Below are 23,459 nucleotides of genomic sequence, written 5' to 3'. Positions count from 1 at the left end.
CCCTGCAGTGATATTGCTGAAATATTGCTAAAAAGGTGGTGTAAAACCAGACTCACTCACTCACTCATGTCTATGGAAACTACCCATACTCTGTTTTTCCATGTAACCCATTCACTTCCATTCGAGCCACCATTTGTTGGTTGCTCACAATTAAACCTCTAAGACAGATCCTCAAACAGTTATTTCAAATTTGCATCTAAAAAGGAAGGTGTTATCTTTACACCTTGATAAAATATTATCAAATGATCACATTATTCATTTAATGTTTAATATAGTGCATCCAAAGAATATAATTTGAGGAAAAAGCCAGTTCTTTTCTCCATGACCTTTCACATCTGAGAGCAAGCTCCCTAGTGAAGACACACACAGCTTCATATACTGCTTCCACTGCCACCACCTTTGACATATTCTGCATCTAGTCCACAAAACACTTGCACAGGCCTCAACACTTCACCAAAGGAAGTTGCACGCTGACAACATTCAACCTAGCCAACATCAGACTGTTGGAACCATGCTCCTAGATTCAGAATACAAGGTGCATCATGTTGTTTTCAGTATACCAAAACCTTTGCAAGCAGAATACAATCTTTGAAATACAATAGACTGATATGAAAACCAATTCTGAGTTCGAGTTTTCCAAATGGAATAACTACATCTTTGTACCAGTGCTGTAGACATCCATCTTTCACCTAATTTTTCATCTAAACATAAAATATTTGAATAAGTTTTGTGTCCCTGTCAACAAATGACTATCCAAAATAAAAACAATCAACGCAAAAATATTAAATGGAAAATGTAACAATATAAGTTATGTGATGTTCGCGAGAGTCAAGAGTTCACATGAAACACTATGTTAATGTTCTTCAGTGTGGATGGATAAGTTCAACCTGCAGTGAAGACAGCTAGATGCAGCCAACTACTGTAACATTTCATTACCTCAATTTCTGTCTACAAGAAGCTTACCAAAACTTCATTCTGCCAGTAGGACTTTGAAGACAAGTTGTGTGAGTCAGACATGGCCTCCCTCAGCATGGTATCCTATCATGGGTACTTCAGAAGACCTTAACACACTCAATTAGGGAGCTGTTTATTTATATAAATGATTGCCACAAAAACGACTGTACCTATCAAATGGGATATACTGAGACTTTCATACAGAGAGAGCTTGTTCAAGCATGAGTAAGTAAATGTAGGTCCTTGAGCACTATTGACAGGTGAAAAAACAAACATATACACAGTGAGAGGTATTGGTATAGTACAGGTGTAGGTTGCAGGACATGGGGCAGTTTAGGCACGAGCCGAAGGGGCATAGTAACCAACAACCTCATAAAGCTCAGTGTACAAACACAAGTTCAAAACAGATGTAAGAGCTATCTTGTCTTTATCCTGTGTTTCAACTTCAAACACACTCATCAGTAAGACAGATCAAATTCCCTTTACTTCAAGTAGTCCATGAGTCATGGCATGTTACTTCTGTTAAAAGGCAGGTTGTAGTAACCTATTTTAGTAGCACATGAATCATTGATTCTGATGGCAATCAATTGATTCTAGAAAAGAAAATGATGCATCGATAGGATGTGGGACTGTTGATGGTTTAGTAACTGACTTCCGTTGATAAATGTGCTACGCAAAATACAGGAAGTACCAGATTCCTTCACTTTGATTTAGAGTTGTCTGCCCCTGGTACCTCCCTAACAAACTTGATCTGGTTTCAAGTTTCTTGTCAATCATTAAAGGAGACAGAAAATACTTCTGCTTGTTTTGATTTCATATAAACTACATATTCATTTAGGAAATTACTTCAAAAGAGACAAATAGTATTGCAATAGTTGGTTGCAATAGACTATCATCATTTTAATAGTTTGTAGCAATAGACTGTGACCTTCAATAATCACCCCTAATATGAATCATCGTGATGTTACTACTGTTTAGAGGCAGGTCATATTAACCTGTAATTTAAGGAACACATGAGTCATGATTTCCTCCTTTGCCACAGACAACACAAATATATTTTTTATTCCAATGAACAGGTTTTATGAAGAGTGTGAGATGCTTCCATTGATAGAACATCATCTTCAAGCAATATGTTTCCTATTGCCTTACTGCCATAGAGATGTCAGGTCGTATAGGTCTCAATACCACTGATAAGTACCCCTACACTCCATGATAGGGATAATCGCAAACTTCTCTTACAGCTATATTACCTGATTCATTTTTACTACAGACTGATTTGATGGAAACCAAGTGAATCATTAGGTAACTGAACTTTCTTGTTCTTCTGTGGATTGTGCATTACACAATCTCTCACACAATCACTCCAGTAATAGACATTCCATCAGCTGTGTTGTGTCTTCATTTTCTTCACACAATGCCTTTATGTAACTGTGTAAACAGTTGATAATTTAAATCATTAAACACATATATGTCATTGAACAGTATGCAATCATATATGTTACTTTGATACAATGATGAAGTTTAGACGATTTTATGTAAACAACTGTTTGTGTACATTCATGTTATAATGAGGTTCAGTTGTAAACATGATCTTACACTGAAGACAACTTGTAAACATTACAAGTGAGTCAGTGATGATGTTTCCACCTGGACCCTGTACCAGGCAGCTGAGTGAATAGCTCTGAGTTAACATAGTCCTCCACAGAGATAGTATGGTGCAGTGGGGAGCTCAGACTTAACACAGTCCTCTACATAGACAGTTGGGTGCTGTGAAGAGCTCAGAGTTAACAAAGTCCTCTACATAGACAGTTGGGTGCTGTGAAGAGCTCAGAGTTAACAAAGTCTTCTACATAGACAGTTGGGTGCTGTGAAGAGCTCAGAGTTAACAAAGTCCTATACAGAGACAGTTGGGTGCTGTGGGGAGCTCTGAGTTAACATAGTCCTCTACATAGACAGTTGGGTGCTGTGGGGAGCTCTGAGTTAACATAGTCCTCTACATAGACAGTTGGGTGCTGTGATGTCATAGACAGCTGGGTGCTGTGGGGAGCTCTGAGTTAACATAGTCCTCTACATAGACAGTTGGGTGCTGTGGGGAGCTCTGAGTTAACATAGTCCTCTACATAGACAGTTGGGTGCTGTGGGGAGCTCTGAGTTAACATAGTCCTCTACATAGACAGTTGGGTGCTGTGAAGAGCTCTGAGTTAACATAGTCCTATACATAGACAGTTGGGTGCTGTGATGTCATAGACAGCTGGGTGCTGTGGGGAGCTCTGAGTTAACATAGTCCTCTACATAGACAGCCGGGTGCAGTGGGGAGCTCTGAGTTAACATAGTCCTCTACATAGACAGTTGGGTGCTGTGATGTCATAGACAGCTGGGTGCTGTGGGGAGCTCTGAGTTAACATAGTCCTCTACATAGACAGTTGGGTGCTGTGGGGAGCTCTGAGTTAACATAGTCCTATACATAGACAGTTGGGTGCTGTGGGGAGCTCTGAGTTAACATAGTCCTCTACATAGACAGTTGGGTGCTGTGAAGAGCTCTGAGTAAACATAGTCCTATACATAGACAGTTGGGTGCTGTGGGGAGCTCTGAGTTAACATAGTCCTATACATAGACAGTTGGGTGCTGTGATGTCATAGACAGCTGGGTGCTGTGGGGAGCTCTGAGTTAACATAGTCCTCTACATAGACAGTTGGGTGCTGTGGGGAGCTCAGAGTTAACATAGTCCTCTACATAGACAGTTGGGTGCTGTGATGTCATAGACAGCTGGGTGCTGTGGGGAGCTCTGAGTTAACATAGTCCTCTACATAGACAGCCGGGTGCAGTGGGGAGCTCTGAGTTAACATAGTCCTATACATAGACAGTTGGGTGCTGTGATGTCATAGACAGCTGGGTGCTGTGAAGAGCTCAGAGTTAACATAGTCCTCTACATAGACAGTTGGGTGCTGTGGGGAGCTCTGAGTTAACATAGTCCTCTACATAGACAGTTGGGTGCTGTGGGGAGCTCTGAGTTAACATAGTCCTCTACATAGACAGTTGGGTGCTGTGAAGAGCTCTGAGTAAACATAGTCCTATACATAGACAGTTGGGTGCTGTGGGGAGCTCTGAGTTGATATAGTCCTCTACATAGACAGTTGGGTGCTGTGGGGAGCTCTGAGTTAACATAGTCCTCTACATAGACAGTTGGGTGCTGTGAAGAGTTCTGAGTAAACATAGTCCTATACATAGACAGCTGGGTGCAGTGGGGAGCTCTGAGTAAACACAGTCCTCTACATAGACAGTTGGGTGCTGTGAAGAGCTCTGAGTAAACATAGTCCTATACATAGACAGCCGGGTGCAGTAGGGGGGCTCTGAGTTAACACAGTCCTATACATAGACAGCCGGGTGCAGTAGGGGGGCTCTGAGTTGACATAGTCATATACATAGACAGCCGGGTGCAGTAGGGGGGCTCTGAGTTAACACAGTCCTATACATAGACAGCCGGGCGCAGTAGGGGGGCTCTGAGTTAACATAGTCCTATACATAGACAGCCGGGCGCAGTAGGGGGTCTCTGAGTTGACATAGTCATATACATAGACAGCCGGGTGCAGTAGGGGGGCTCTGAGTTAACACAGTCCTATACATAGACAGCCGGGTGCAGTAGGGGGGCTCTGAGTTAACACAGTCCTATACATAGACAGCCGGGCGCAGTAAGGGGGCTCTGAGTTGATATAGTCCTCTACATAGACAGCCGGGTGCAGTAGGGGGGCTCTGAGTTAACATAGTCTTCTACATAGACAATTGGCTTTGCTGTTGGATTTTCCAAGAAATAAAATTCTCTTGTAGCCTGTTATCCACCCATGATCATTTAAATTTTTCTTCCTCTTACAAAAAAGATGGCAGTCTGACTGTACTTCACTGCATAATTAGACGACTGTCTGTTCCGTGCATGTCCAGACAGAGAATCCAGTTTCTTTGTCTTAAGTTTGATGAGATATTATTAGTTTGAAAATGAATGGACACATTAAATCATGTGAATCATTTGTTGATATTACAAAATAAGACTCCAAGGAAATAAAACCCCATTTTATCTGCATTTCTGCTTTGGTGTTGGCCGGTGCCAATCTTAGATAACAATCTGCAGGGACATATGTCGAACTATATTATTTCCCTTCCACCCAGTCGTTATTGTAATCCCATAGTCCTGAATGAAGCCAGTCTACACTTCCACCAGGTTTGCAGTCTCCCACCTCACCAGTGCCCCTCTCAGATCAGCTCTAGTTGTTTCTGTTCTATGTTTTCACAGACAGAGTTAGTCTAGCATAGTGCCTTCTGTACTAAACGTATAATGTAGATACACCATAATCCCAGTCAGAGGTAGCTAGTTGTTTACACAGCAATCTCTCCCTGTCCCCAACACCCTCTCACGCTATCCTTGGTAATGTCTTATCAAATGTTTATGCCACATTCCTTCCCAAATGTCAGCTTAAGCTGATATGCACATTTTTCTTGAAACATAAAATATTTCAAATTCTCTCACATCCATGTTTATGCAAACATATCAGTGTACAGTTCACACATATACTTTTCAAATTGACATTTCAAAACTCGTATGACCTTTTCAATGTGAAATGTCCTCAAACTAGGAATAGCCAAGACTTTAAGTCCTAAAATCAGGGAATATAAACCAATGTATGTTGAGAAAATGTGTTTAAATCTGATATGAAGGAAGACTGGTAAACTTAAATGGAGTTGGTAAATGTATTTTCACATGTGACAAGGCAAGAGCATGAGGAATCAATCCTATGACACAGGGAGGATGGACTCCACACAGGGTTAATGGAGCAACTAAAGAAACAATCACTAAAGCAACACATATCTCCTTGTCACTCTCCCAGCTGCCAGCCTCGCTCACAGTCAGTCTTCATTAACCAAACACTAGATTTGAGTTGAAGATGTTTGTTGCCATAGTTTCATAAACTTTAAAGTTCTGAGCTATGACTCAATATTTATTTGATATTTTCTGCTTTATATGTTCTGCTTTATATATTCTTGAATCTTGTTGATATGTAACAGAACACCTCATATCCCATCCATACATTTACTTCAAATAAAAACATGAAAAGTCCATTTCATATCTGTTCTCCACTTCTGTAACTGGCCAGATTGAGTGACGCAACTCCAGAAATACAATCTTTACGTAATACTTTCATAAACTGTCAATCAACATTTGTCTTCACCTTAAGTTGACTTTATTCTGGTAATTTAGCATATTTGAATCACAGGAAGAATGGGTAGATATTTTGGTGACATTTTGACCTGAAAAAGGAAGTGAATTCTGCTATGGGAGTTAGTAAGTGTAACAGTTCCAGATAACACAGAGTAGGGCACAGCATTTAAGGTGAGGCACCATAATTCAAACCTGTACTTCCAACACACGTATTACACAGTATATGAAAGTAAGTCACTCTGGCAGGCAAAATGAAAAACAATCGTCAATTTGCATGTGTGTGCGTGCATGCGTACATGCATGAGAGATATTCAGCATTCTACTTTGACACTGAATTCAAAGCAATAACATAAACTAAGCACCTTCTGTTACCAATGAAATATGGATTGCATCCAGTACAAAGCCATAAAATTATGAATATATATTAACATAAATTTGAACATATGAATTTGTAAGCATTTGCAGCAGACATAGGGCAAAATATCGGCCTGAGCAGGGATAGAAATAATTCTTAATGTGTGCTTAATTTGTACTTTCTTGCAATCAATTCCATGCAATAGCCAAAATCAGCTAAAAAATAATTCCAGCTTAAATTAAACTTAAACAAACAACATATCAACATAATATAATCACTAGACCTTTCAGGTATCTGCTCCCCTAATAGCACACACCAGAGAAGCCACACATCACCAACATCACCCAACACAAAAATCCCATAATACCAGGCACAACTGTTGATATACACCACCATCCCAGGTGCAGCATCACGGTCATTTACATAATTCCATCATCTCTAGCCTAAATACACTTTTGTCATGTCCGATCTAGGTGTGGTGTATTTACTACGTCATCTTGTGACGCAAAATTGGCTCCCTGCTGAAATTTGTTCACCATCATGCATTATCGCAACTTCTGTTCAATTCAACTTTTATCTGCTGTTTTTTTGCACCAATCCTTCTACTCTCTGATCCATGAGAAATTATTTATGGAAGCTGTGCAGCTGTAAATATAGCAGAATTTAACTGCAGCTTATACTAAGTGACGCTATGAATGTAACAGTGTGGTGGACTGTATAACAGGTAACATTGGGCACTATGGTATACATCCTAAATTCTGAATTATAGGATAGGGTGGCCCATTTAACAACAGAAAGAACATTATCCATTCCGATTTTCAGCCAATAACTATGCTTTACAGCTGCATAGGTCAGCTTGGCAACAATAGTTGCGCTTTTCAAATATTGGCAATACTACTTGCCTGGCAGCACTAGCTGCATGGCAACATCGGTTGCATAGTAAAAGCAGCTGCTGCATTTGTAAGGAACCCAGAGTGCTTGGCAATGGTTGTTGCGATGCAGTGGTTTTACATTAGGTTTTTTAACAGTGGTGAAGCTATCATTCAGCATTTGTTCACCAGTACCTTCCCATCAGTGACCATTTCATCCAAATAAAATCCCTTGTCTTAATTCCAAGTTCCACTATCACATGGGGTGGTGAAGCTCAGTCTGATGGGGTCATGTCCTTATATCATGTAGAGTATTATATGGGCATCAGTGAAGGAGATGGGAAACTACAGCCAGTGCTGAATGTCTGTCTCAAGGAATAATAGCATCAAGTTTGCATTCACTTTCATAAAATCACGTTTTGTTGTATTAACCGCCATGCTTCTGCAGCAGACAAACCAACATCCATCAGATGTAGAATGTCTAGCTACTGCAGAGATTCTTATTACATGAGGCATTTCATGAAAGCATTAAATATCAGCTTCTTACAAGCCAAAGAACCATTTGAGGACAAAAAACATTAGAAATCCAAAGCTTACCCTTCAACAGAAGAAAGGTTTCTGCAATTTTATACTAAGCAATGTTTATAGGAACAGTGTGTAGTCCTGCAGTTTCACTGTAACAACCACAGATTGTTGGCGCTAGATCTGATCTTATGGTAACCATCACAACCACCATTTTTAGCTTCCCACAACTGTGAGTGAATTAATGAGAGTGATTTTAGTCTGCATCTAGCAATATTCCTGTCATATCACAGGAATCAATACGACAGTGCCAGTTTACCCTACCACCCTTTCTGCAGGACTAATTCTGTTCTTCTGATGAGATCACTACACTGTGACTAGTGAGTGAATGAGTTTAGTGTTATGCAGCCCACTGCAATATTCCAGCTATATGGCCATGGTAAACTATGACTAGATTGACAACTTGCCTGTGTCTTTGCTACATGGGGACTTGCCTGTGTTCTTCCTACATGGTGGCTTGACTGTGGTTCTAGTCTTTCCTACATGGTGACTTGTCTGTGGAACTAGTGTTTCCTACATGGTGACTTGTCTGTGGAACTAGTGTTTCATACATGGTGACTTGTCTGAGGTCCTAGTGTTTCCTACATGGTGACTTGTCTGTGATCCTAGTGTTTCCTACATGGTGACAGGTCTGTGGTACTAGTGTTTCCTACGTGGTGACTTGTCTGTGGTACTAGTATTTCCATTGTGGTGACTTGTCTGTGGTGCTAGTGTTTCCTACATGGTGACAGGTCTCTGGTGCTAGTGTTTCCTACATGGTGACTTGTATGTGGTACTAGTATTTCCTATGTGGTGACTGGTCTGTGGTACCAGTGTTTTCTGCAGGGCTAGTAAAATGTGGCTGAATGTAACTTCCCTGAAGAACTTGTGGGACACGTTTCCTAAATGGTGAACCGCTGTTTGAACTAACATTTCAAGTGTCTTAACACTGAAACATTTCTGACAAGTGGAATGACAGGTAGAAGAAAGAACATTTGCCATTATACCTGACTCCATCGTTGAATTGATATAGAAAATGTATTTTCACAACTACGAGCACATCATGGTTTTCAAGGAAACATTTCCTCACTTTAGAAGCAAAAGCACGGAAATGTTTTGTATGTCATTTAGGTCAGTTGTATAACCAGTTGACTTTCAGTTCTCCTAATTAAGTTAACATCCTCATGGAATGGTTAACATTTTATAGATAGAACATTGAGTATCAACTTTAATAACTTTATTGATAATTCTGAAAGTAGATTACTCAAGATGTGTAAAGTGAGAGTAAACTTCAGTACCAGGGCCTAGATTTTAAAAGCTCTCTTAGCACTAAAATAGTTGTAAGTGCCTTATATTAACTTAAGACGGTCTTAGCATTAAGAGAGATTTTGAAAATTTAGGCCCATGAGTCTAAACCAATTGGCTGGTAGTAGGAAGATAGACGTAGTAGGAAGATACCAGGCCCCCGTTCCTCAAAGCAATTGTAGTGCCAGTGTTGTAAGTCTAATTTACAGTATGGGAGTTACAATAGGTTTTAAGAATTGGACCCAGGAGACTAAACCAATCTGAGTGAGGTTGGTAGTAGTGCAGATGGGTATCAATTTTACCTGGTGTTTGAAACCACACAAATGTACATTTTCATAATATTGATATTAAGACTCATTAACATACTTGCAAGATGCATTCTATGCTTGAAAAATTATCCCCATCGTAATAGTAATTGTCACGGTTATCATCTTCCTCATCAGCATAGTTATCATCATCAGTATCAGCATGGTTAGCAACATCACCATGACTGTCATTGTCATGTTATCATAAACAAGGGAAGGGAGTATTTAGATCTTTAATGTGGGGACAAAGATGAGAACAATGAAGGCAAGATACTTTACACCAACACTACACTTTACACTGAAAAAAAATAACAACAATAATACATTTGTAAAGCGCTGAATAACCACCTAACAGAAATGCCAGTCAAACAGATCATTGATGAGAATGGTAGAGCTGACTACTATATGTTCATTGAAATATATTGTATTCTTATATGTACTTACCTCCCTTGAGTCTTTTTCCCAGAAAGCCTTTCGTGTGTTCCAGTATCCACTTTCAGAGACATCTGGTAGACTAGACCCTGACACCCCACTATGGCTGATTGTGGACCCTGCATAGGAGTACCTACGCCCAGCCCCTCTACGTGGAGAGTGTGCCATGTCAGCGTGACCTGGGGGTGCCAACACAGGCGTAGCAACGCTGTCCTCCTCTATGTGTAAATCCACTGTCTCCTCTCCTTGGGTGCCAACCACTGTTGTGTCCAAGTCTTCAGTAATAACAAGCTCACATAGGTCTTCTGTTTCATCATCTGTCACTGTGGTATCCAAGTCTTCATCTCCACATGTAGTATCCGTATTCTCATATCCATAGTAATAAGACTGTTCTGATTCTGTGTCCCATGTTTCAGAGGGCTGCTGCTCTGCTGCCTCTCCCTCAATGACACTGTCTTGCTTGGGGACACAAGCTGGGGAAATGCTGATGTTTTCTGAACTTGGTGCAGCTGAGAGTGAAACCTGATCCTCACACTCTTCACCAGAATTTGACTGTACACACAGTTTTTGCAAAATAGGGGATGCCTCTGTGGGAATAAACTTGTCCTCAATCTCAGACAGGACCCCAGTTTTGTCAGCATATTGATGATCTTCATGGTCAGAAACATTATTTGAAACTTGTTCATCTGGCACAATCATAGTTTGCATGTTGGGTCTGTCATGATGCTCATCTTGACAATCTATCTGGGAAATATCTCCAGCACAGGTATCCTTTAAACTAGCAATTGTAGCATCACCACTCTTTGTCTGATGAAATCCATCACTTAATATGTCTGTACTCAGCTCAGGCACTCTCCCTGCACTTATCAAACATTTGTCACTCTCAGTACTGGCAGTGTCTCCATGACTCTGAAAGTCTAAGCTGGTAGAGTCTTCATTAAATCCAGAGTCAGTTATACTGAATTTATCATACACACAAGAATGCATTTGCATTTCATCCTGATCTGTGTGACTACCATGAAGTAAAGTTCTGTTGTCAAGGTTGTTCATAAGTTCCTCCTCACCAATGGTATCGTACACAGCCGAATCTGTAATACTAATGTCTGTGTTAACATCCATGCTCACTGGCTCCAGCCTTGAGTCCTGTGGCACTAAGACATCCACACAAGTGTTGTCCTTGTCCTCACTAGTTGCTGAAGGCAACCCTTCCAAGGTGGACTCAGTTTGATTGTTCATGCTATCAGCACCAGCATTCAATATAACATTTGCAGTAATGACAGAGAAATCACTTTCACTACTGTCAGCAGCCAATTTCAGACATTTGTCTACTTCTGGGTCAGTTTTCTCACACCTCTGATCAATATTTGGTGCCTGTCCATGTGTGGTATCCGTAACAATATGCACATTAACATTCCCACTGCAAACTTGTGATACATAATCATATCTGTCTGCATCTAAGTTGTTGACCTTTTCAAATATAGACTCAGATACTTTATTTTCATTCATTTGGCAAGCTAAATCCTTATTTGTCTCAGGAGCTGCTAGTGACTTGTTCTGAGCTTTATCATGCATATGCCTCTCCACATTTTCTGTGCTGCTTTTTCTTCTATTCAAGCAAGGTAGACCCAGTTTTTCATTAAAATGTGATCTTGCAGTCTCAAAATCCACTTTTTCTACACAAACACCATCATTATCATCTACATCTACAGATTTCTCCAACACAACATTGTCTTCACACTTCTGTCTGCCCATCTGTTCTGTCATATCCAGGTCTTCAACTTCTGATGCCGATGTTTCCATTTCATTGTCAGGTTTATATTCATACTCAGATGAAGATTCTCTGTCAACGTTTCTTTCAAGTCTATTTCCACATGTTAACTTTATCAGGACCTCTTCTTGATCTTCCCTTGCAGAATCCTCAAACTCACTCCCACTCTCCCCGGAGTCTGACAGAAACTTTTTCTTCCAGATCCCCCCCTCCCCTCTTATCCATTTGTATTTTCGGGTTGGGGATGGGGAGGGAGTTGCAGGCGGGGTCTCAGGCAGTGGAGATTTGGTCAGTCTTTCACTAAGTGATCGTCGAATCTCAGAAACACGTGAGCTTTCAACAAACTTTTCGTCAGTTTTGTCTTTACACCAGTCAGTGTTTAACTTCTTGTCTAAACATTCTTCATATTCTTCAATGGTTTTCTCCACGCTCCCATGAGCAGACGGTGCAATGTTCACCTTCTCTTTGCTCACCTTCTTTGGGGGTTTACTTAGGAATTTATTTTTGACAGTCTGCCAGTGGTGTAATGATGTTGTCCCAGTGGATCGTTTCAGTGCTTGATGTGACACTGTTTCAGTTGTTGGACATTCAGGTGAAGAAATTTCAGATGGCTTGTCAACACTACACAAGTCTATTGATTCTTCCTTGGGTGGGGCTGTAGAGGTCACGTCTGCTTGTGTGGGACTGACTGTCAATTTGTAATCAGATTTGATCTGGGTACTAGCTGAGTCAGCCCTGCTTGGTCCAAGGTGTACGTCATGAATGACATCTTCTGTTACACAATTATCTGTGACATTCAGTACAGAGGTGTCTCCATCTAGCAGCTCAGTGCAGCTCTCTGTGGTAGAATTTTGTGCATCACTTGAATGAGGTTCAAATTCAAATTCATTATTTGTGGCAGTAGTTGAACCCTCAAAAGCTTGAGCATGTTGAATTATAATCATAGACTTAAGATCAAATTGCTCAGCAGGTGTAACAAAACATGGATTCACACCAGAATAGCTCAAGTCAATTTTTCCATCAGCTGAGACAGATACTTTTGGTTTTGGTGATACAACTGGTGGTGCAGATTTCACAGATTTGCTGTTTTCCATCAGAGGGGGACAAACTTCAGTTTGTAAACAGCCATCTGCCATCAGTGAGGAAATTGTGTCTGGTCTAAGAGGCACAGCTGCCTTATCCACAATGGCGTCTGCTTGTGATGTGTTGTCGTTAGCTTCGAGGGGTAATGAGTTGTCTGCTACCTGCAAACTGTCGTCTGCTGTTAGTAACCTGGCTGAAACAGTCACAGCACTTTCCTGCTTCTTCACTACCACTGCTTCTAGGATTCCATCATTGTCTTTACTCTCAATAATAACTTCTTCTTCTTCAACATTTAATCCAACGTCTTTGGCATCACTTATACTGTCACTGTCCTTCGAAGAAGACACATAATTTGTGATATTTATTATCTCACAATCACAAGCACTAACATCAGCTTTAGATTTAGAACTAAATATCTCAGATTTGTCATGCTTGACAGAAAGCATTGGCTGAACCTGGCAATCTTTTTTTACCATGAATTCAATGGAGCTAACATGTGGTACTGTAGAGCTGTGGTCTACAGGGGTTGTCTTGTCACTCTCTGATTGCAGAGGTTTTTTCATCAAAACACTACCTGTTTTAACTTTATTCACAGAATCTTGAGAAAATCTCGAAGTAATGGCTTTCTGCTGAGCTCGAGCGGCTAAACTCTTCCTTACTGAGCTTTGTTTCAAAAGTTCAGATTTGTGGACAGGTTTATAAGTGTGTAGTCTAACAGCAGGTTTGCTGATACTTTCCCCATCAGTCCTTGACACAGACAACTGAAGTCCAATATCAGGAGGGTGGTTCTGGGTTACAGTATCAGGCAATCCAGTCAATTTGGGATCCCTCAGCTCAACTTTAGAGTCTGGGTTTAACACAATTCTTCTCTGTATTGGCATGTTTTCATTATAGCCTTCAGGGTGCAAATTTCTCTTATCTATGACAAGTCTTCTTCCAGGAAGTTTTGCTGAAAGCTTATCACTTCTTGCACTCCACATTCTACCCCAGGTTTGGCTATCACATATCTTAGTGGAACTCTTATCAGGTTTATTTTCATCCATGCAAAGTGGGTCAGTGCTGACATTATAGTTTACTTCAATCTCAAATCCGGCAGATTTCTTACCCCCTCGGGTAGCTGACTTCACCTTGGAGGATTGTGATCCTGTGATGTTGTGTGCTGTGTCTGATGACATGGGTGCAGAATGGGGAAAGTTCTCTTGACTATAATGCTCATCCTTTTCTCCATACAACAGGACAGTGCCATGAGCTTCATCAAGAGATTTGTCAGTGTTGTTATGAGTGTCTGGGGAAATAGCATCAATATGGCTTTCTAATTCCATGTCACTATGGCGACCAATAACTTGGAAACCTGGGTCAGACATTTCACATGATTCCATACCTTCCTCCACATGCCAACTCTGTTTGTCATCAACCAAGTTTAATCTGGGTGGAGATTCATGAATAAATCCAGTCTTACCTTCATTTAATGAATCATAATCAATCCTGTCCTGATTATCACTGTCACACTCCCTCCATACATCCAGCACTTCTGCTGCCTCCTCCTTCAGTCTGACGCTTGTTGAAATGTCTCCTGAATTCTGTCCCTCACGACTCCAGTCTAGATGTTCGGAATTGAAACTTGATCGCACTCCATCCCCTGCCGTGCCTTGCACTTTCCCCAGTCTGTGTGAACTGGGAGATCCCGTGTCTCTGATCACCCTACCATCCCTTCCTTGTAAAGCACAAGCTAACACAGTTTCAGTTTCTGGTTTGAAAGTATCAAAGTTTTCCTGGGCCCTGGATGAATCATAAGCTATATGCGAGTCTGAAGAGCCAGCTGTCTCTGTGGTACATCCTTGCTCAAGTTTATCAGAGTTTCCCGAAATATGAACCAGTTTATTTATTGAGATTTTATCACTTCTATCAAACTGCCTTTCAGAGTCCCCTCCATTTTTATCATACCCCATGAATTCCTTGGTTAAAGAGAAGCCTGCATCTTCTGTTGCTTGGCCTGCCATTGGCACTACAATTTTGATATCTTCCCTCCCTTCAGCCTTAATTTCTTTAACCTGAGATAATTCCAAGAGCTTGCCGTCACACTCCCCAAGGAAGCTACCTGTATCTTCGGAGACTTCAATCACAACAGCTGTCTCAGTGTCATGATTTTCAAAAACAGTATCTACAATTTTAGAGGTTGAAGTGAATTTTGTTGGGTGGGGAAAGAAGTAGCCAACCCCTCCCTCTCTCTGATGTAAATGTTTATTATTGGTATTTTCTGAGGTCAGGCTGTGTCTGTTTATGTTATCAGAGAAACTTCCATCCACTGAGGCCCTATCACCATGGGAAGATAGGGTGCAGGGCTTCATGAGCTGACTATGCACAGCCGAGGCCATCTCTCCACTCATTGCAGGTTCCTGTTTGCCTTGACCAGCTGCCTTAGATGATAGATATTCCCCCTCTCCTGTCATCTCAGACAATAAACTATCCGCCTGAGAGCAGCTCAGGTCTACCATTTCTGAAGGTGCTTCAACTGACCCATCTGAATCTTTTGGCATCTGTCTATCTGACAATGTGGATGCAAGTGAAATACATTTCAAATTTTGCTCATTTCTTTTATGTGCCATAGGGACCTCTTCTTGCCCCTCATTTACAATGCTTGTTTTCATCTGGTAGGCAGGAGATATGACTCCATGTTGACCCTCATTTTCAACTTCTGCATTCCTATTGGTATCAGTTTCTTTCTGTGAATGGAACCTGTGTTTACTAATGTCAGCCGTGTGGTTTACATTAATGTGCTCTGAAAAACGGTCTTGTTTGGAGTCAGCTGGAAAAGTACTGTCACTCATAATTTCCTCTGCATCATTACTAGTTTTTAAAGTACCACTACCAATGTTAGTGTTTTCACTATGAGACTCACAGCTATTTACAGTTAAAGACACACTGGCCTTAACTGAGACAAAACTTTCATCTTCAAGTAAACTGTTGTGTCCAAACTCATTAACACTGTCAGGTAAGTTCACTGCAGCCATACTGCCCTCAGCTAGATTCTCACCTGCTGAAAGGTAGGGGACCGAATCTACACCCATCCTACTTCTTTTTGTCCCTTCAGAATTTAAAGGTGTTCTGTCATACTTGACACATTTTTTTCTCTGCAGGTTTTGCACTGTGGGGCTTTTATGATTACTTCCAACTTTGTTTTTGATTGTTTCACTTGCACTATAGGTATCTGCTGCACTTTTCCCTTTCAGTCTTTGCTGTTTTGTGACTTGGGAAGATTTACCTACTGCAGTATGAGCCTCTGAGGGAAGGCGTGCACTAGCAGGGTTGATCCTGGAGCTTGGGAGAGTAATTCTTGAAAGATTGGAACCTGAGGCTTGAGTCTTGTTACTTTTAGTAACTGAAGATGCTCTCGACACACTGGATATATCTGAACATATTGACCACCGGTCATCATCAAATCTACTGTCCACAGATCCTTCTCGTGTGGAAGGTCGACTGACATCACTCAAGTCCATTTCAGCTGGTATCTTAAGTCTCATCAACTCCAGTCTCTCAGCTGTATATCTCTGTTCTAAGGCTGACAATGACCGAGAATTTGAAACATTGGCATGTGATTTCTTCAGTCCTGATTTCTTCGGTAATTTAGACACAGTAGTTTTCAATGTCTTAGCATCAGTTCTTGCACCAGTGGCACTTGCACCTGTTGCACATTTTACTGACTGAGCAGGAGATACTGGGGATTTCTTAGAATCAGACTTTGGGGATCCTGGCAAAGTTTTGGAGTTTATCCGTGGTGAAGAAGGAGATGTTTTCTTTGAATAGAATTTTACCTGTGTGCTTTTGTTCAACTCACCTTTAGTTGATGTCAGTGACTTGGGTTTAGTTTTTAACTTCTTAGATGCAACAGTTGACTGGTCACTGGCTGGACATAAATCTGGTTTATCTACTCTCTTGGTAATACTGTCAGCTGGTGCCTGTGAATATTGATCGCTGTCATCCATTCTATCTGTGTCATAGTCACTGATGCTTGGTATGACTTCTTCTAAAATGCTGTACTCACTACAATCTGTATCAGCGGTCAAGGGGGACAACTCACGTTGTTTGCGATTTATGTTTTCTTTCAGGTTTTTATTCTTCAGTGTTGGTTTGGAATCACTCTGGACATCACAGACAGCATCCTTGTAGTTTAGAATGTTTTCACTGGAATTGTCTTTCTTATGACGAATATTTCTTTTGGAAGTTTCTGCTTTCTTCAGTGTAACACCTGACAATGTCAATGACGTAGTACCAGCCTTTGTTAATTTTTCTGTTTTATCAGTCGGTATACCAGCCTTAGTAGGCACGTTGCCTTTATCATGAGTAGTGCTTGGCAATCTTGAAGCCCTTGGCAGTTTTGAAGATAGTTTATTGGTTTTGGAAGTGGCTGAACTAAAACTTAGAGCACTATCTGTATCATCATCCACAACAGATGACCGTGGAGAGTTATTACCACTTTGCTCATGTTCAGGTATATTTGAGCTTGAAACCTTACTTCCAGCTTGAACTTTGTGTCTTAGGCTGATTTTGGTACTCTGCATATCAGTTTTCTTCAGACCCGAAGGGGAGGTTTTCTTCATTGCCTTGGTTTTATCTTTTAGATCTTCACACACAGATTTAACAGATTTAATTTCAGTGCCTTTCTTTTGACTTACTTTGACACAGCTTATTGTCACTCTGCTAGGAACCCGTTCCAGTCTAATATTTCTTGGATCACTTGCTGACATGGCTTTTTGTTTAGGCTTCCCAGATTTTGATTCTGTTGATGTGACAGACAGTGTTGGGGACAATGATCCTCCTCTTTGAACTGAGTCGCATGTAACAGGGTCTTTCTCACTTACACAAGTAGCAGAGTCCTTTTTCTTTTTCAAAGTGTCTTTAATATTTGAATTCTGTGCAGTCTTTGGTTTGGAACAGTTTTTCTTGGTTGTCAAATCAGGTTTATTTGAAATGGATACAGTGTTTCTTAAATGTTTCTCACCTGTCTTGTCCCTCTTTATTTGCTTCATCACCTTGTTGTCACTTTGAACTGCATCCTTTTCAGACACTGTATCTTTTAAAGAATTCATCTTGCTTACCTGAGATAATGACCCATCTTTCGGAAAATGTTCCCTCTCAGAGCTACTTCGATTACTATCCATTCCACTCTCAACACAACTTTCATATGTCTCAACATTTCGTCTGGTTTTTTCAACCTTGATGTCACATGATTCAACTTTTTCTGTATATTCATTTGCTGTCAGGCCATTATTTTTCAGTTCTTCATTTTCTCCCCTGCAGCTTTTCTGTGCACTGCTTTGACTGTGATGTGCATCAGTCGTCTGACCCATCTTCTCTGACAAGTTTTCATCCACTTTCCTGCACTTCTTTGATCTGTTATGCGATGAATCAGATCTTGCATTCTGATGCATCTTAGGTGCTGCACCAGTACTTTTCGCAGTCATGACTCTGTGTTTCTGATGAGTCCCACTGCTGGATCGTTCACTTTCTTTCTCAGATGCACAACTAGGAACACTGAGATCAGATGAGGAAACAGAAGACCTCGGAGAAGATAACACCTTATCACTAGATTTCAGAGGTGGCTTATGTGTAACAATGTCACGTGAACATGTCTTATTTTTCGTTTTTCCAGAACTTTCATTCTTCCTCCGTTCTTTGTTCTTCTTCTCCATTGGAGGAGAAAACATTGTATCAGGGCTGGTGGGAGACTTCACCATTGGTATCAACTTTTTTGCCATTTCCGGACTACTTTTTATAGCTGAGGAAATAGTTGGCCTCATCAGCCGTGCAGTACTATCATTATTTCTCCTTCTACTTGGTGCTGTTTCAGCTGATTGTATACCAGAACCATGCTCAATTTCTTCAGACACAATGATGTCCAAGGAAGCATGTCCAGTCTGTCGTTTTAACCCCTGATTTTTCTGTTGTGGTGGTCTCATATTTTCCTGGATAGAACCACTAGCTTTGGTTGCCATAGTTCTTGTCTGGTCAGGATCAAATTTCAGTGGTGCTTGGTCTGTTATGCAACCATTACTAACACCACCATATGGGATACAGTTACGTACATGGTCTTCCCCATGCTCCACAGATTCAGAATGCTTGTAATAATTACTCCCATGTTGAACCAGGTAACTTCTGTCATCATTAACATCACTTAACATTCCACTTGCATGGTTTTCTCCATCAGCTGTCACAGCAGAGTCTATATCTTTAAAGTTTTGTCCATCCTTTTCAGTGCCAACACAACTTTCACTATAAACAAGGTATTTTCCACATCTCTTTGAAGATGAGCCTAACAACAACTCCCCATTGCTGCCTTCTGCCTTTCTCTCCTTATCACCAACTGATAGCACTGCTGGGGGAAATCCCGCTCCTACTACTATGCCTAATGATTTCCCCTCTGCATCTGTTTCTGACAGATTTTCTGGTGCAGAACTCATACAAATTGCAGCATCAGGCGGAGACGAGTTTTTGTCTGTTTGAGCCGATGTATCCTGCTCTGATAATGTTACAAGATAGGACACTCTATCTGAAATTAGCAACAACTCACTCTTCTCATATATCTTGCCATCTTCACTGAAAGTATACTCACATGAACTTGATGTTTTTGTTCCATCTTCAGAAGCTTGAGTAGAATGGACTTTGTGCTTTAAGGATTTACTACCTCCTGAAATTGTACCTCTAGAGCCACATGACACGTGTGTATCATCTCTGTAAGTTTTTTCAACACTTTCACCAAGGTGATTCCCATCTGAAACTGCTGTTACAGTTCCAGTGTATGAGTCTCTGTTAAGGAACTTTTTCTTTTTCACGTTGGGAGCTTTTGCATACTGGTGTGAGCCGTGATAGCTAGGAATACCTGACAGTTGTTTCTGGTGCTGGGTCGCTTTGCCTTCATTTCTACCAACATTTCCTATTTTTTCACACACACGGAACCCATCACTTAGAGAGCTCGCAACGTCATCTGGTTTATTACTGCTTAAACACGCACCTTCTTGAAATCTTTCAGCAGAATCCGAATGCGAAACCTCCACCCTGCATACATCTGTGTTTTCACGATCTGGCTGTTCATCTAATGAATCATAATTGTATTCCGTGTGTGAAATATTTCCTTGTTTGAGTCCACGTATTAGTGGCTGGTTAGCAGGCGCATCGCACACTACTGACAACTCACTGTTGTTCAGCGACTGCCAGTGCTTGATCTCCGTCACAGCACATACCGGTGATTCTAATCCTGTTGTTATCCCTCCATAATCCTGTTGTGCATTATCAGAAATAGCACATCCCTGTCCCACTCTGCCAGTCTGTGCAATTATTTCCTTCCGTCTCACAGTACGTTTGTCACGGACTATTACATTACCATCCACTGATCTTTGACAAATTTTACGAGACGCTCTGGCGCTGCCCACATGTGACGCGTGCTGAGTGTCTGCTTCTTGTGTCGTCTGTCTGTCGCTTGTATCTTCGCAAGTCCTGTCACCGATAGAGACTTCATTCGTCCCTGCCACACCTATGCCCTGACTCGAGTCCAAAGTAGCGTGGAACACCTTTCCTCCAGATAAGCCTGTTATATTCTCCCCACTGCCTGCGCACCTTCCATCGTCTCCAATTTCACGTCGTCTGCTCGCTTTACAATCCGTGCCATTTCGGTCTGTTATCTCTGCTCCTAATAAATTACCTGGCAAAGAGGTACAGTCCGTTTTGTGAACGCTGACAACCCGGCTATCCACAGAGCGAGATTTGTATGACGTATCCTCTCCCTTAAACTCTTGTCTTTGTGAAGTAACGGACTTCCGTTGACCACTTGACTTCGATAACACTGCAATTCTACTGGCTTTCAGGCCACGCTTATTCTTATATCCACGTCTCTCACCGCCCTCCATGTCACCCGCTATAAGTGAATGGTCGAGAAATACTTTCTCCGATTTTTTCTCAATACTTCCACTCTTGTTACAATTATTGTGGGTGCTATTCCTACATGCTCCGGTTGTTCCCCATATTTCCACCTCCACCGACTTGATGTTTCCATTTTCACTTCCAGATATGGGGTACCTCCCCCTTTTCTCCTTCAGTTCACTTTCCGAATTACATGGTGTCCCGTCCGACTTTAAATTGTTTCCATTCAGAAGAACATTAACATCCGACTGGTGGTGCAGCCTACACTGGATTGGATGCAGTGGGTGGCAGGCTTTGCTGTGTATTCCTCTTCCTACCTTGGGTCTGTTTGATGATTGCTGCAGGTTTCTGCTTTGGCTAATGTTACGTAACACGGACGTACTCTGTTTAGGAAGGGTAAAAGAACATTTCTCGTCTACACTCACGGCATCAACATAATGATTCCCCAGTCTCGGTGATCCAAGCCTAGGCAGACTGCTGAGTGAGGCGAAGGTTTCCTCGTCCCGAACTTTCCTCGATCGATCGATATTCGTCGGGTCCAAAACTTGGCAAAGTCCACTGTTCTCACAGCAATTGCTTCTCAAACGCGATCCCGGTCCGCTCCTTTTGATACTGGTACTTTTACATTTCTGCTTAACACTGTTACCCACGAGAACACTGCTGTCACCTAAATGAGATTTGTCCAGTGCATTTGTCACACGCTCTGTGCTTCCGCCTTCCAAAACCACTGTCAGCCTCCGAATTGTACATTCTATTTTACCTCCCTCCCTACGACGTGCAGTTACATCGATATTGTTTGTTCTTGTGTTGCTCACGACGCCAGCCCCACTCTGTGTATTTGGAAAAGTTTGTTTGTTGGTCTTGTGAGATTTCACGTTTCCCGTAAGTCGACCAGAAACTCCGGGTTCATTCCTCTTCAAGTTATACATCCCACCCGATCGGATACATCCTGTAACGGATTATACAGCAGAACAAACGTATCCGGATAAGCTCAGGACAGTGTTTGTCAGTTTGTAATAAAGTCCTTTTTTACCACGTAAAATGCCACATGTATCTGAAAATATAAAATCACTAAGTAGTTAGCCTGAAAGCATGAGATGAGGAGTGATAAATAGAAAATGAGAATTTGCTGGGTACGTTTTGGTGATAATATTTCAAGCGTTTTTACGCGTGTCTTAAAAGATCCTAGTATATATTGTAAAATTCGAAATTTGACTGATTGTAAATGTGTAACGTTTCGGGCTTTCTGTTGTTGGCAGTAGTCTCAGACGCGGTATTACTCACAGAATCACTAAAAGCAACGAATAATTCTATTAGCTCATTATGGCTATAGTCCTAGGCATGTTCAAAATAATTCAATGAATTTTGGGTGTCCTTGACGTCGAATGTAGAAAATGCTGACTGACGAATACATATTGGTGTGTTGTAATGTCTCAATATGGACGTGTACCTGGTTTCATTTAGAAGCTTCATTAGCAAATAGCGACCCAGAAGACATCAATAAGCAATGAATGCTGACGCCGAGGGTTACAGCTCGTAGGTATTAATGAAGAACACAGCACGGGAGGGTACGTAGTAATTAACAACCCCTGGTCAACCTAGTTGAATCAAACTGGTGGTTGAAATGCCGACCTTTAGAGTGACAGGTTAGCATGGATTTAGTTGCAAGCTGGTAATATCATGTCCTGCTCATGGTGTAGTATACATATGGCAGCCACTAATGTCAGCTTACAATGTCTAAAGCGTTACCGACAGCTGCACATTAACTTGCTGAGCTGTACCTTCTATGTCAAATCAAGTAGTTTGTGTTATGAGTTAAACTTCAGTCGGTCTGTTTTCTATATTATTAAAGAAAACAACATATAGCTAGCCTTGGTACATTCCATGTCCTTAAAAGTTGTTATGTATTTTATTACACCGATCAGAGCGCGAAATATTACCGTTAATGTGGTAAGGATGATAGATTGCATTATTTTATGCGTCTTGGAGAAAATGTACCCTCGTGTTTCCTTATTTCACGACGTGTTGATGAACGGCTGGCCTGTAGTTCATGTTGCTCATGTCATTCTCACATTTATCTAACGTCAAAGGTGACGTGAAACAATCCTTTTTGGAGTTATCGGATTGTCAGAACATAACATGTAAAATATACCCAAGCCACTTTAAAGTCCCCCTTTTTCAGCCAGCTCTATGGTATAATTTCTTGGTCGCAAGATAACCTTAATCCACCTTTCAAAATGCAGGAGATAGGGCGGACGTGACAGATCAACAGTAGTTAAGTACCCTAGACATTTGAGTTGTGACCTTGAAATGCTGTTCTTGTTTAACAGTATGCTGGAACCCAAATCCGCTCATTATATAACACTTTAAGGCCTGATTCACATATCTGTATGTGTCCGTTTGGGCATGGATCGTCCATATATAATAATATAGTGCGTGTGTCTAGTTTCAGTGCATCATATGGTGCCTCTGTCCAGTCTCAGTGCATTATATAGTGTGTCTCTGCCCAGTCTTAGTGCATCATAGGCCGTGTCTCTGTCCACTCTCAGTGCAGTACAGAAGTAATTGTAGTGTGGTTGTAGAGGCAACTTTAGTGTGGTTGTAGAAGTAACTGTAGAGTGGTTGTAGAAGCAACTGCAGAATGGCTGTAGAAGTAACTGTAGTGTGGTTGTAGAAGTAACTGTAGTGTGGTTGTAGAAGTAA

At 41.2% G+C, this 23,459-nt stretch overlaps 1 protein-coding gene across 3 annotated transcripts in view; it reads right to left on the bottom strand.

Annotated features, from left to right (window-relative positions):
- LOC137281526 (uncharacterized) overlaps positions 1–21,685 on the bottom strand; it is a 95,886-nt gene extending 74,201 nt beyond the window's left edge. For all 3 annotated transcript variants that reach the window (XM_067812806.1, XM_067812807.1, XM_067812808.1), the window contains exon 1: positions 10,004–21,685. In XM_067812806.1, the coding sequence (XP_067668907.1) occupies positions 10,004–21,685 (11,682 nt within the window). The remainder of the gene's footprint in view (positions 1–10,003) is intronic.
- Positions 21,686–23,459: the final 1,774 nt, after the last annotated feature.

The sequence above is a fragment of the Haliotis asinina genome, chromosome 4 (assembly GCF_037392515.1).
Source record: "Haliotis asinina isolate JCU_RB_2024 chromosome 4, JCU_Hal_asi_v2, whole genome shotgun sequence".
Taxonomy (NCBI): Eukaryota; Metazoa; Mollusca; class Gastropoda; order Lepetellida; family Haliotidae; genus Haliotis; species Haliotis asinina.
This window is presented reverse-complemented; position numbering and strand designations above follow the sequence as displayed.